Source organism: Oncorhynchus clarkii, chromosome 31 (genome assembly GCF_045791955.1).
Source record: "Oncorhynchus clarkii lewisi isolate Uvic-CL-2024 chromosome 31, UVic_Ocla_1.0, whole genome shotgun sequence".
Lineage (NCBI taxonomy): Eukaryota > Metazoa > Chordata > Actinopteri > Salmoniformes > Salmonidae > Oncorhynchus > Oncorhynchus clarkii.
Window position 1 is genome coordinate 12429608 of NC_092177.1, and position 12954 is coordinate 12442561.

General features: G+C 42.8%; 1 protein-coding gene across 1 annotated transcript; it reads left to right on the top strand.

The window, feature by feature from the left end:
- Positions 1-8591: 8591 nt before the first annotated feature.
- LOC139390577 (homeobox protein Nkx-2.5-like) lies at positions 8592-10634 on the top strand. The gene is made up of 2 exons (XM_071137784.1): positions 8592-9093; positions 9627-10634. Exons 1-2 carry the CDS (start codon positions 8760-8762, stop codon positions 10238-10240), a joined length of 948 nt encoding a protein of 315 aa, XP_070993885.1. The 5' UTR covers positions 8592-8759; the 3' UTR covers positions 10241-10634.
- Positions 10635-12954: the final 2320 nt, after the last annotated feature.

The following is a 12954-nucleotide window of genomic DNA, read 5'->3' on the forward strand; positions in this document are numbered from 1 at the left end:
CCAGGTGTGTAACTCTATTAAGAATGTAAATGACTGTAAGTGACCATCTGTTCCATACTCTGTCACTATGTTCTCCATTTTGTGTTCCAGGAGAAATAGACTGACAGGGCTTCCTACTCCTTGTTTCTCAGTGTTCCATACAGCACATCACTTCCTCTACACCCCCAGTTGGGCATCAGAATGACCTTGCAGAATGTAGTCTGGTATGGTTTTACTTCACGTGTCTGATAATGTGTATACAAACAGTACTATGAAACTCTGAAATCAAAATCAACAGAAATGTATCTTGTTATCATTAAAAGTGACTTTTTTTGTGGATATTTTTGTACACTGTGTTTTAGTCATCAAGGTTTTGTGTGTTCAGTAGGTAGCTCTGATCATCAACTGCGTGGCATGACAACAATTCAGAGGAATTATTTCCACTTAGATAATATTGACACGACTATCCAGAAAGATACATTGAAAAATATGCATACCACATAGATAAGACAAGGAATTATTTGAATGCACAAGAGACTGAGGGTGGACTTTCTCAGCTACAATGAATGTCTTCTTCAACACCAGGTCAACGTTCAGTTGCCAAATGTTGTCAAACATTGCAGATAGTAACGCCATGAATAGAGCAGACATGATTCCTTGTTCTACAGGTCGGAGGAGCATGTTTGTTCTACGTAACATATTTCTATCTGAACGTTTTAAAACTTGTGTCGTGCTGAACGTGCCCGATCATTATAGTGTAATATTGTGTGATAGCGCCTCCTTCAGGGCAAACCACATACTGCACAATCATACTTTTCAGAATCAGTTGGACCCATTGTTGTGAAAAGAGGCATATCACACAGAAATGCGACCGTCTGTGATTTGATTACACCTTTAAATACCCCCTTACACCTTTAAAATGTTATTGTGAAGTTACAATGATCACTATATAACAACAACAGGCTGTCATGGCAGATCTTACAGTATCAGAACTACAGAAACAAACAAACTAGCTGTCTCACAATTCAAAATATATTCATGTACACAAGAAAATGAACTTAAATTCCACTTTCTAATATTTATCACAAAAACACTGAAAATGTAAACCTGTGAACATATCTTTGTCATGGGCAATACAAACCACCTAACTATCAGCCTACACCGCACTTCACCCTCAAATTCTAATGTGGAACTCAAAGCCGGTCCCACTGCTTTATTACATTGGTCCCCTCTAACCAGGGGCTGATTTAGACCTGGGACACCAGGTGGGTGATTCCCATCTAACCAGGGCTGATTTAGACCTGGGACACCAGGTGGGTGATTCCCCTCTAACCAGGGGCTGATTTAGACCTGGGACACCAGGTGGGTGATTCCCCTCTAATCAGGCACTGATTTAGACCTGGGACACCAGGTGGGTGATTCCCCTCTAACCAGGGGCTGATTTAGACCTGGGACACCAGGTGGGTGATTCCCCTCTAACCAGGGGCTGATTTAGACCTGGGACACCAGGTGGGTGATTCCCCTCTAAACAGGGGCTGATTTAGACCTGGGACACCAGGTGGGTGATTCCCCTCTAACCAGGGGCTGATTTAGACCTGGGACACCAGGTGGGTGATTCCCCTCTAACCAGGGGCTGATTTAGACCTGGGACACCAGGTGGGTGATTCCCCTCTAACCAGGGGCTGATTTAGACCTGGGACACCAGGTGGGTGATTCCCCTCTAACCAGGGTCTGATTTAGACCTGGGACACCAGGTGGGTGATTCCCCTCTAACCAGGGGCTGATTTAGACCTGGGACACCAGGTGGGTGATTCCCCTCTAACCAGGGGCTGATTTAAACCTGGGACACCAGGTGGGTGATTCCCCTCTAACCAGGGGCTGATTTAGACATGGGACACCAGGTGGGTGATTCCCCTCTAACCAGGGGCTGATTTAGACCTTGGACACCAGGTGGGTGATTCCCCTCTAACCAGGGGCTGATTTAGACCTGGGACACCAGGTGGGTGATTCCCCTCTAACCAGGGTCTGATTTAGACCTGGGACACCAGGTGGGTGATTCCCCTCTAACCAGGGTCTGATTTAGACCTGGGACACCAGGTGACCAGGTAAAGAGAAAAGCAGCATCTCCGGACATCGCAGGGCAGGGGTGTCAAACTCACGGAGGGCCGAGTGTCTGCACGTTTATGCTTTTTCCTTTCTTTTCTTCTTTTTCCCTGATATCCCATTGAGATCCAATTACGATCTTGTCTCGTCGCTGCAACTCTCCTACAGGCTCGGGAGAGGCGAAGGTCGAGTCACACGTCCTCCGAAACACATGACCCGCCAAACTGTGCATCTTAACTCCCGCCCGCTTAACCCGGAAGCCAGCCGCACCAACGTGTTGGAGGAAACACCGTTCAACTGACGACCGGAGTCAGCCTGCAGGCGGCCGGCCCGCCAGAAGGAGTCGCCTGCAGAGACCCCCCCGACCAAACCCTCCCCTAACCCGGAAGCCAGCCGCACCAATGTGTCGGAGGAAACACCGTTCAACTGGCGACCGGAGTCAGCCTGCAGGCGGCCGGGCCCGCCAGAAGGAGTCGCCTGCAGAGACCCCCCCGACCAAACCCTCCCCTAACCCGGAAGACACAGGGCCAATTGTGCGCCACCCTATGGGACTCCCGGTCACAGCCGGTTGTGACATAGCCTGGGATCGAACCCGGGTGTGTAATGACGCCTCAAGCACTGCGATGCAGTGCCTCAGACCACTGCGCCCCTCGGGAGGCCCCTTGGTTTATCCTTTCAATTAAGACCTAGACAACCAGGTGTGGGGAGTTCCTTACTAATTAGTGACCTTAATCCATCAATCAAGTACAAGGTTGGAGAGAAAACCTGCAGACACTTGACCCTCCGTGGAATGAGTTTGGCACGTGTCATATGGTAAGATTTACATAGCCCTGTACTACACCATCTTGACAATGATTGATTATCTTCTACGTTTTAATTGAGAGGAGATCTGAGACCTAAGAGGCCCAACATCAGCTGGGAAAAGCTGTAGACCAAACTATCACAGCACGTAATACAGGCCAGAACACATATCATCCCCATAGGGACCATCACGCTACCTTGAACTCAGTAACACATTCACTGATCCCCAGCCAAGCCTCAGAACATGAGCTGAGAGGGGGGAGAGGTCTATGGAGAGGAGAGGAGAGGAGAGGAGAGGAGAGGAGAGGAGAGGTCTATGGAGAGGATAGGAGAGGAGAGGAGAGGAGAGGAGAGGAGAGGAGAGGAGAGGAGAGGTCTATGGAGAGGAGAGGAGAGGAGAGGAGAGGAGAGGAGAGGAGAGGAGAGGTCTATGGAGAGGAGAGGAGAGGAGAGGAGAGGAGAGGAGAGGAGAGGAGAGGAGAGGAGAGGAGAATTGAAGTCAAATGGTGCACAGACAGAAGACACTTCACATGGCTGCTCACACATCACAATACACACTGCTTCAACTACAGTAATGACCACATGGTGGTGTACTAGGACTACTGACAAAGATGTCATGTGACAGCCACCAAAAACAAAACACAATTCTGGGTGACAAAATCCACAGATACATTAAATAAAGGGATATATATATACATATATATGTATAAATAAAGCATATTCAAGTATTCTGAGAGAGAATGGGCCTGTCTGTGTCCTAACCTGACCTAACTGTCCAGAGGGCTGCCAGTGACACAGCAAGGAACAGCCTCTGTCTTGGCCACAGCTATGTCAGGAAAACTAAAGATGATCCAATCTTATATGGATCCAGCTGTTGCTAATATTATATGGAATTAATCAGGGTGTTAGAGAGATGGAGAGACACCTGGGTGACAGATCCGTCACCACATGTTGTCCGGCCTTGGAATGGAGAGCGAGAGAGAGGAGACAGAGAGAGAATGCAGAGACAGTGAGTGAGAGAGAGAGAGAGACACAGAGAGACACAGAGAGAGACACAGAGAGAGAGAGGAGACAGAGACAGAGACAGTGATAGAGAGAGAGAGAGAGAGAGAGAGAGAGAGAGAGAGAGAGAGAGAGAGAGAGAGGAAACAGAGAAACAGAGAGGGAGAGCGAGGAGAGCGAGAGAGAAGAGACAGCGAGAGAGAGGAGACAGAGAGAGAGAGAGAGAGCACGAAAGAGAGAGAGGGAAGAAAGAAAATGAGAGAAGAAAGAGAGAGTTGTACCGTATTGTGTCTGAGGATTAATTGATACAGGGGGGAATAGAGTTATATGAAGGGGAACAGATGAACTCTTCAACCTCAAACAGGTGTTGGGAGTGAAAAAATACTTCAGGGGACTTTGTTTCGACTGTGTTGGGACAATACAAGATTAAACCATTTAGGTCTATGATTTTTAAATTGTGTTCATATTTGAATATTTGAATCAGATGTATGATTTTTTTTATGTTACAATTACAAAATGTATATTCATGATAAGGTAATGTGTTAGTTGTTAATTATTATGTTTTCCCACTTTATTTAGGTCTAGCCTACACATAACTTCTGTTGGCTCTCAGCCTACCAAACATTATTTAGGTCTAGCCTACACATAACTTCCGTTGGCTCTCAGCCTACCAAACTTTATTTAGGTCTAGCCTACACATAACTTCCGTTGGCTCTCAGCCTACCAAACTTTATTTAGGTCTAGCCTACACATAACTTCCGTTGGCTCTCAGCCTACCAAACTTTATTTAGGTCTAGCCTACACATAACTTCCGTTGGCTCTCAGCCTACCAAACTTTATTTAGGTCTAGCCTACACATAACTTCCGTTGGCTCTCAGCCTACCAAACTTTATTTAGGTCTAGCCTACACATAACTTCCGTTGGCTCTCAGCCTACCAAACTTTATTTAGGTCTAGCCTACACATAACTTCCGTTGGCTCTCAGCCTACCAAACTTTATTTAGGTCTAGCCTACACATAACTTCCGTTGGCTCTCAGCCTACCAAACTTTATTTAGGTCTAGCCTACACATAACTTCCGTTGGCTCTCAGCCTACCAAACTTTATTTAGGTCTAGCCTACACATAACTTCCGTTGGCTCTCAGCCTACCAAACTTTATTTAGGTCTAGCCTACACATAACTTCTGTTGGCTCTCAGCCTACCAAACTTTATTTAGGTCTAGCCTACACATAACTTCTGTTGGCTCTCAGCCTACCAAACTTTATTTAGGTCTAGCCTACACATAACTTCCGTTGGCTCTCAGCTTACCAAACTTTATTTAGGTCTGGCCTACACATAACTTCTGTTGGCTCTCAGCCTACCAAACAATAACTTGTGTTTGTAATTGACATAACAAATCCATAAGTGTTTGCAAACAAACTAAATAGGTCAACTTCATATGGATGATTTAATATTAAGTATTAACAATTAAAATGTGATACATTTGTATTTTAGTAGGCCATAAAGGCATATTGGCGAGATTCTCAGATGACTGATGAACAAATGTATTGAATCTAGCTAAATTATTTTTTTGCATTGAGTAAATTACATTATGGAAATGTGGTAGGCCTAAATGCTAATTCATAATGATCAAATAATGAATTATTATTTTTCTTTTAGAACGAACATTTAACTGCATCACACCTAACAATATTGTCTGATCAAACAGCATTCTACATTTACAAATGACAATTTCAATCATTCTGTAGGCCTAATTTGATTTATCTTAATTTAATCCCAAAACAAAAAAAATCTACGTTTGTCACATAATCAGTGACAAAAAACACTAATAACAGTTGTTTGTCTAAATCACGCACTAATACATTTTTTTTTTCTTTATCTCGAAGGGCAAGTTAATTGAAACTAACATCCACAGTAGAGTAGACCTAAAGATGGGCTACAACTGAACACTGCATAACAATATCGACTTCCATTTGGCTAAAAATCAATGATCGACGATATTTAATCTGATTGTTTATCAGATCAACGATTAAACCTGTTTATCTTTCCGAGGTAATTAGTCAGCGCCATTAGAAAGGTGTCGAGATCACCAATATGATTGACAGGTCACGAGGACCGGGGAAAGACGCCAGACCCTGGCTCTAATGCGCGTGGCGTCTGCTCGTGGTGCTTTCCCCACAGTCCACACACGGGAACAGTCGCAGACTCATTAGATAAAACACACACACAGCGCCCCAGAATATCCTCAATTATCCCGTCCAGCGGAAGTTTTTAAGCAGCCTTATCTATCGCTTTATCTGACTGGTGCTAAAGAAAGACGGGTCGGGGGAGAGAGAGAAATACATTGTACTTAAAAAAACAACATTTTAGTCATTTAACAGACGCTCTTATCCAGAGCGATTTACACTAGTGAGTGCATTCATGTTCGTACTTTTTCATCGAGAGAGAGAGGGAGAGAGAGAGTGTCCGAGAGAGAGAGAGGGAGGGAGAGAGAGCGAGATAGGGAGGGAGAGAGAGAGAGAGCGATAGAGAGAGTGTGAGAGAGAGACAGAGAGAGAAAACGAGAGAGAGATACAGAGAGAGAGAGAGTGAGAGAGAGAACGAGAGAGAGAGACAGAGAGAGAAAACGAGAGAGAGAGAGAGAGTGAGAGAGAGAACGAGAGAGAGACAGAGAGAGAAAACGAGAGAGAGATACAGAGAGAGAGAGAGAAAACGAGAGAGAGAGAGAGGGAGAGGGAGAGAGAGAGAGAGAGAGAGAGAGAGAGAGAGAGAGAGAGAGAGAGAGAGAGAATGCATTAGGGATATGAACCATGCGTCTAATAGGCCTGTCATGTTTAATTTGGGCAGTTGACACAGAGAGTGCTTTGCAGTCAGTCTTGCAGAATTGAGGTCAATGCAACTGAAATTCCATGTTATGAAATGAATTAAGCTTGAAATGGAATTAACTCAAACTCTGTCAGATAGGCCTGAAGGCCCGAGGACAGGCCTGTCTGTCATCAACTGGGAATAACCTTCAAACTTTTATTGAGATTCGTCACAACAGACTGCAGCCAACTCAATGTTAATTGTTTGCGAACGTTAAGAGGAAAGAATCTGACATGAAGAATGAAACGGTTTCCATGCGCTACACTGAGGCTCGTCTGAGTTCGGTTCGTTTACTTTATTTCACCAATTATTGCTGCGCGAGACACGGCAGTGTTGACGCTCTACTCCTCGCGACCATTCATCAGCTTTCGAGGCGCGCAAATAGTCTTAAAAACTATAAACACCGCGAGCCGGGTCGGAGACAGAGGGACCCATTTAGTTCCCGGGGTCTGTGTTAAACGCTGCTGTAGATAAAACAAACGATAATACTGTCTGTCTCGGCACCGCTGTCTCCACCAGCATTAATAATGGGTGTGATGCCAGCCCTGTGCGAGGTCCCCTCAGTGCGTCTTGGAATCTTTACGCACACCAATTCTCCCCAAAAACCTTGTCCTACTGATATTTTATTGGATGCATTTTTAGAGAATAACGTGACTTATCGAATAACTAGGCATATGATAGGCCCTACTTTTGTAGTGTACAAAAGTAGGGCCTAGTGTACATGTGTGGTGTACATAGCCTGTACATAGCCTGTACATAATGTAGCTCTAGACGAATGTGTCTTAAAAGGCATGACTACAAAAATGTTATGGTATGTGTGACACTCCTAGCCCGGGTGCGCTGCGTGGGTGGGTGGGAGGATGCTGGTTTGTTGTCTGTTATCACTTCCTGAAAGTCAGGCCAGCGGAGGAAGAGACATGTTGGTTGGTCCCTATGGTCTTGCTGCCAGGGAAGTTCCCTCCACCTAGACGCTTTGCTGCCTGTCTGCTCTTATTCCCACCCCTTTGTGCATTATCAGTGTACCTATCCATCCCTATGTGTCCCCCAACCAACACACTTACCCTAAACCGGGTTCGTACCCTATCACCAACCGTACCCCCTAAACCTAAATCTTGACCTTAAACCAGGTTCATATCCTCTACACAATCATCCTGTTTCGTCTGGTCCTTTGGTTTAAATGTTGATTTCATTCATGTAATCGATTTTATGATCTTATGCACTGCACTTGTTTTTATGTAGGGAAGCAGGTAGCCTAGCGGTTAAGCGTGTAACCGAAAGGTCACTGGTTCGAATCCCCAAGGTGGAAACATCTGCAGTTCTGTCCTTGAGCAAGACAGTTGACAAACAACAACTGTTCAACGGGCGCCGATGACGTGGATGTCGATTAAGGCAGCTCCCTGCACTTCTCTGATTCAGAGGAGTTGGGTTAAATGCGGAATACACATTTCGGGTGAATGCATTCAGTTGTGTAACTGGCTAAGCATCTCCTTGCATACGTTGAATGTCCGCCAAATAAAATGTATCATCATTAAACTATTAAACAGAACCTAACACAGACAGACAGGCTCGTGCACACAGAAAAAGGTTCCAGTATTTATTCTATTCTCTTTTGCCTTCAACCATATACATTTTACGGGGAAAAATTTATAAAAATTAATAATAAATTCCAACCATCTATTATGGACAAAAGGCGTGTTTGTGACGGTGCGTAATGGGGCTGAAGTTGCATTCTGGATTCAGATGCACCACGGACATGTAGGGTTACACCAATAGGATGCCCCCTAACAACGTCCAATGAGAGACTTAACCTCCCCCTCATCCCCCCTCTCTCTTTCCCCATGCATAGCAGAAAGAGGCCAAGAAAAGTTAGGGACTCGAGTTGATAGTCAAGATCCCCCTCGGTTAAACAAACGAACGAGTACTTGAGCTCAGTAAATATTACTAAGAAGAGGAGATTTTGGAATCATCGGTTTGTTGCCATTTATATGTCAGATCAACTGTTCTTTGGCAATGTTTTCCAGCCCCAGTACGTCCACACCCTTCTCGGTTAAGGATATATTAAACCTGGAGCACCACACTAGTGCTGAAGATCTGGTCTCACTGGACATCTCTCCACGGATGGACTGTGCCTTACCGACCTCCTCCTGCATGCTGGGCCGCCTGAAACAGGAGCCGCTTCGGGAGATGTTGTCTGGAGGCTCGCTGTTCGGAGAGGAGCTCCATGAGGCTAAAGACAACAGAAATACTGCCCTCAACTTCGCTGCTGCCTTCTATGGGAAATCTTTCTTAGAAATGGACATCAAGGATGGCAAGACGGACAGATTTGAGGGGAAATACAGAAAAGGTAACAGTTTATGATATTAGTATCGAAATAGCCCTAAGTGAACGTCTGAATAATTATGCCTATGTGAAAATCTGAATAATTATGTAAGTAACTAAACAGATTTGCGTCGGACACAATCTAAAACGTGTAGGCTAAGGATAAGACATTTCACAAGGGATGTAATAGTAATGCTACTCCTAGTGTACACCCTTATTCTGGAATAAGAACAGTCAAAGAGGCCTAATCTATTTTACAATTTAAGGAGAAAATAAAGGAAAGTTGTGATTGAAGTTTAGATTGGATTCTCTCGTCGGGATACCAAACAGTTCCATGGAAGTTTGATTACAATTTAGAAAATATAGCAATCATAATCGACTGAACCCATTTTACTTTTTGGACTCTAGGATGTAGGGCAGACCTAGAACGCTTGTCTAAACTATGCCTTGCTAAAAGTCTCCGAGCTGAATTTCTATTGTTGGGTCCTTTATACAATTTAACATACTGGAATTAAATTAAATACGTCTTAATTTATTCGTTTATTTCTATTCCACTAGACATGTCCTACATCTCTCAGAGCGAGCCGGTGGTGGACCTGAAGTCAGAGGACCCGGATCTGCCCACCAAACCCCGGAAGCGCAGGAAGCCGCGCGTGCTGTTCTCACAGGCGCAAGTGTATGAGCTGGAGCGTCGCTTTAAGCAGCAGAAATACCTGTCGGCTCCGGAGAGAGATCACCTGGCCGGAGTGCTCAAACTGACCCCCACACAGGTCAAGATCTGGTTCCAGAACCGCCGCTACAAGTGCAAGAGACAGCGACAGGACCAGAGCCTGGAGATGGTCGGTATCCCGCCGCCGAGACGCATCTCAGTCCCAGTACTGGTCCGAGATGGGAAGCCCTGCCTTGGAGACTCGACAACCTATAATAGTTCATATAATGTGGGCCTTAACCATTTCACTTATAACAGTTACCCAGCGTTCAGTAATTATCCCAGTCCTGGCTGTAATATGAACCATGTTTGTGACTATCCCACCACTGCGGTGCAGTCTATCCAGCCCTCACAAAACAACGGGAATTACATCAACTTCGGCATTGGGGAGTTAAATAACGTTCAAAACACGTTTCCGTCCGGCAATGGAGTGTCTTCTTTACATGGAATCAGAGCGTGGTGAACGAATGATCGAAATATAACATTATCGTCAGACAAATTGTTTTAAATTGCATGCGCTTTTGCAATGGATGCATGGGCTTACTTGAGTGTTATGTCGATATATTCCATGTACTGTACTTCGGCTGGCAAACTCTTGATGGATGCTTAAACTAAATACATTTGATTTTCATTAGGTCACTAGTTTCTGAGATGGAATAGGGAGTTAATTGTGAAGTTGTATATGAGATGTAGGTATCTACTTCAGTGGGAAGGGAAATATGTATACAATTTGTCAGTGACATCTTACCCTCACTATCACCGTTTTCTTTGAGGTCACAAATGTACTGTAAGGCAATTATGTTTGTAGGTACTTAATACACGTATTATATGTAAATAAAGCTTTTCTTTTATGTAAATTATATTTTTTCTGCATGAACTTGATAGGCTATTTCACGGGGGCGGACTACAGGACATATTCTGAGGCAGTGGTGGGAAAAGTACCCAAATGTCATACTGTAGTAAAAGTAAAGATACCTTAATAGAAAAAGGGACCCAGTTAAATACTATTTGAGTAAAATTCTAAAGGGTTTAAATATGCTTAAGTAATCAAAAGTAAATGTAATTACTAAAAGGTACTTTTTACTTTTGATACTTAAGTATAAATCATTTCAAATTCCTTATATTAAGCAAAGCAGACGGACACGTTTTCTAGTTGTTTTATTTTATTTACAGATAGCCAGGGGGCACACTCCAACACTCGGACATCATTTACAAACAAAGCATATGTTTAGTGAGTCCACCAGAGCAGAGACAGCAGTGATGACCAGGGATATTCTCTTGATAAGTGTGTGATGAATTAGACCATTTTCCTGTCCTGCTAAGAATTCAAAATGTAACGAGTACTTTTGGAAAAATGTATGGAGTAAAAAGTACATAATTTTCTTTAGGAATGTAGTGAAGTAAAAGTTGTTAAAAATATAAATAGTAAAGTAAAGATACCTCAAAAAACTACTTAAGTATTACTTCAAAAGTATTTTTACTTAAGTATATTAAACCATTGTCCCGAAGGACATTTTTTAAATGAATAAATATGAACAAACAACTAGAACGGGTTACAATTATATCACCTGATTATTTCTAATCATCTTCAATTATTTAGAAATTATTTCTAAATATGAAATGTAACTTATCGACCAATTATAATTTTAGGCCTAGTGCTTTCATAGAACTATAGCCTATCACTACGAATTCTATCAACCATTAATTATTTAAAAGGCTAAATGTAGTATTTTATCTATACTATTCATTACTATTATGCTTAATAAAACATGGATTCGCCTAATTGTATTGTATTATTAATCCTATATAATAATAGCCTTCAAATCGTTACAATAGGCCTAAACGACAACAATTGTCAAATCGATAAGGAAATAATGTTCAAGATCACACAATCTAAAGCATTTAAATCATTTTTAACTTTACAGCCATTAAATCTCCAGGGTTTTTTCTTCAGTTTCACGACTCACTAGCCTACAAATTGAATAAACACCAGGCCAATCCTAGCACATAAAGATACCATATGTCAGTGTGTTTTAATATCAGGAAAATCGTCCATCACGGTAGCCTATAGTAATTGCCATTGTCTATAGCCAGCACACATTACCAGTAATCCATGTCAAACAATCTCACCCGCTACCCGTAAAGCGGTTCACGTATGTTTAATAACCATTCAAGTGGCTATTAGAGACCTTCAATCTACTATAACCGGAAACTAAAGTTGTTTTTTTTAACACAACGACTTACCGGCCTCTCCATAAAATATGTTTGGAGCATGTCACGCAATTTTGACTAAATAAGACAAATAAGTGGAGGGCTTTAGACGTTACTTGTATATAGGCTAAGTCTATAGGTCCGGCCTACAAGGTCACGCCCAGTTAGACTTTCTTCTACAGGTGCATGTCAGTCCCCATTAGGCGAGGTCGTGAGATAGCATCACTGACATCATTTAAATATTTACAGAAAGGTCTGTGACCGTTCAGAAGGGTTGTGTTTAAAGTCCATCAGACGTGTCGTCAGTAGAAACAGTTCAGGGTTTGGGGAAATGCGTTCATCATCCTCATTCTTAATCAGACAGTTACCGCTGATCCACAGTCAAATTCTGAAATCGCCCACAGGCCCCCAGAAATACACTGACAAATGTATTTTGAAACGGCACCGAATAACCTACAAAACCATCACTGCACATGCAGGCCCTAAATTAAAACAGCATTGTTTAATGTGCCTGTAGAGTGGACAAGTAATAGCCAGAATATTTATTGATACCTGTCATTAATATGCCTATATGATAATTACATGTTAGTAATTTAACAGACACTTATCCCAGTGTCTTACAAAAGATGCTGATGAAACGGATTTATATACAGTGCCTTCAGAAAGTATCCATACCCCTTGACCTATTCCACATGTTGCCTTTCAGCCTGAATTCAAAATGGATTAAATATATTCTCACCCATCTACACACAATATCCCATAATGATAAAGTGAAAACATGTTTTTTTTTTAGAAATGTTAGCAAATTTATTTACAATGAAATACAGAAATATAACATTGACTTAATTATTCACACGCCTGAACATGGTTTTCCCTCTATTATTTTGCCTGTGCTTAGCTCCATTCCGTAAAAAAATGTATCCTGAAAAACTCCCCAGTCCTTAATGATTACAATCATACAGCATG

What these genes read in the sequence shown, in the direction of transcription:
- LOC139390577 (XM_071137784.1), top strand. Translation starts at nt 8,760, where the DNA reads ATGTTTTCCAGCCCCAGTACGTCCACACCCTTCTCGGTTAAGGATATA. An exon ending in TGAGGGGAAATACAGAAAAG is followed by an intron (nt 9,094 to 9,626) that starts GTAACAGTTTAT and finishes CTATTCCACTAG; the next exon opens with ACATGTCCTACATCTCTCAG.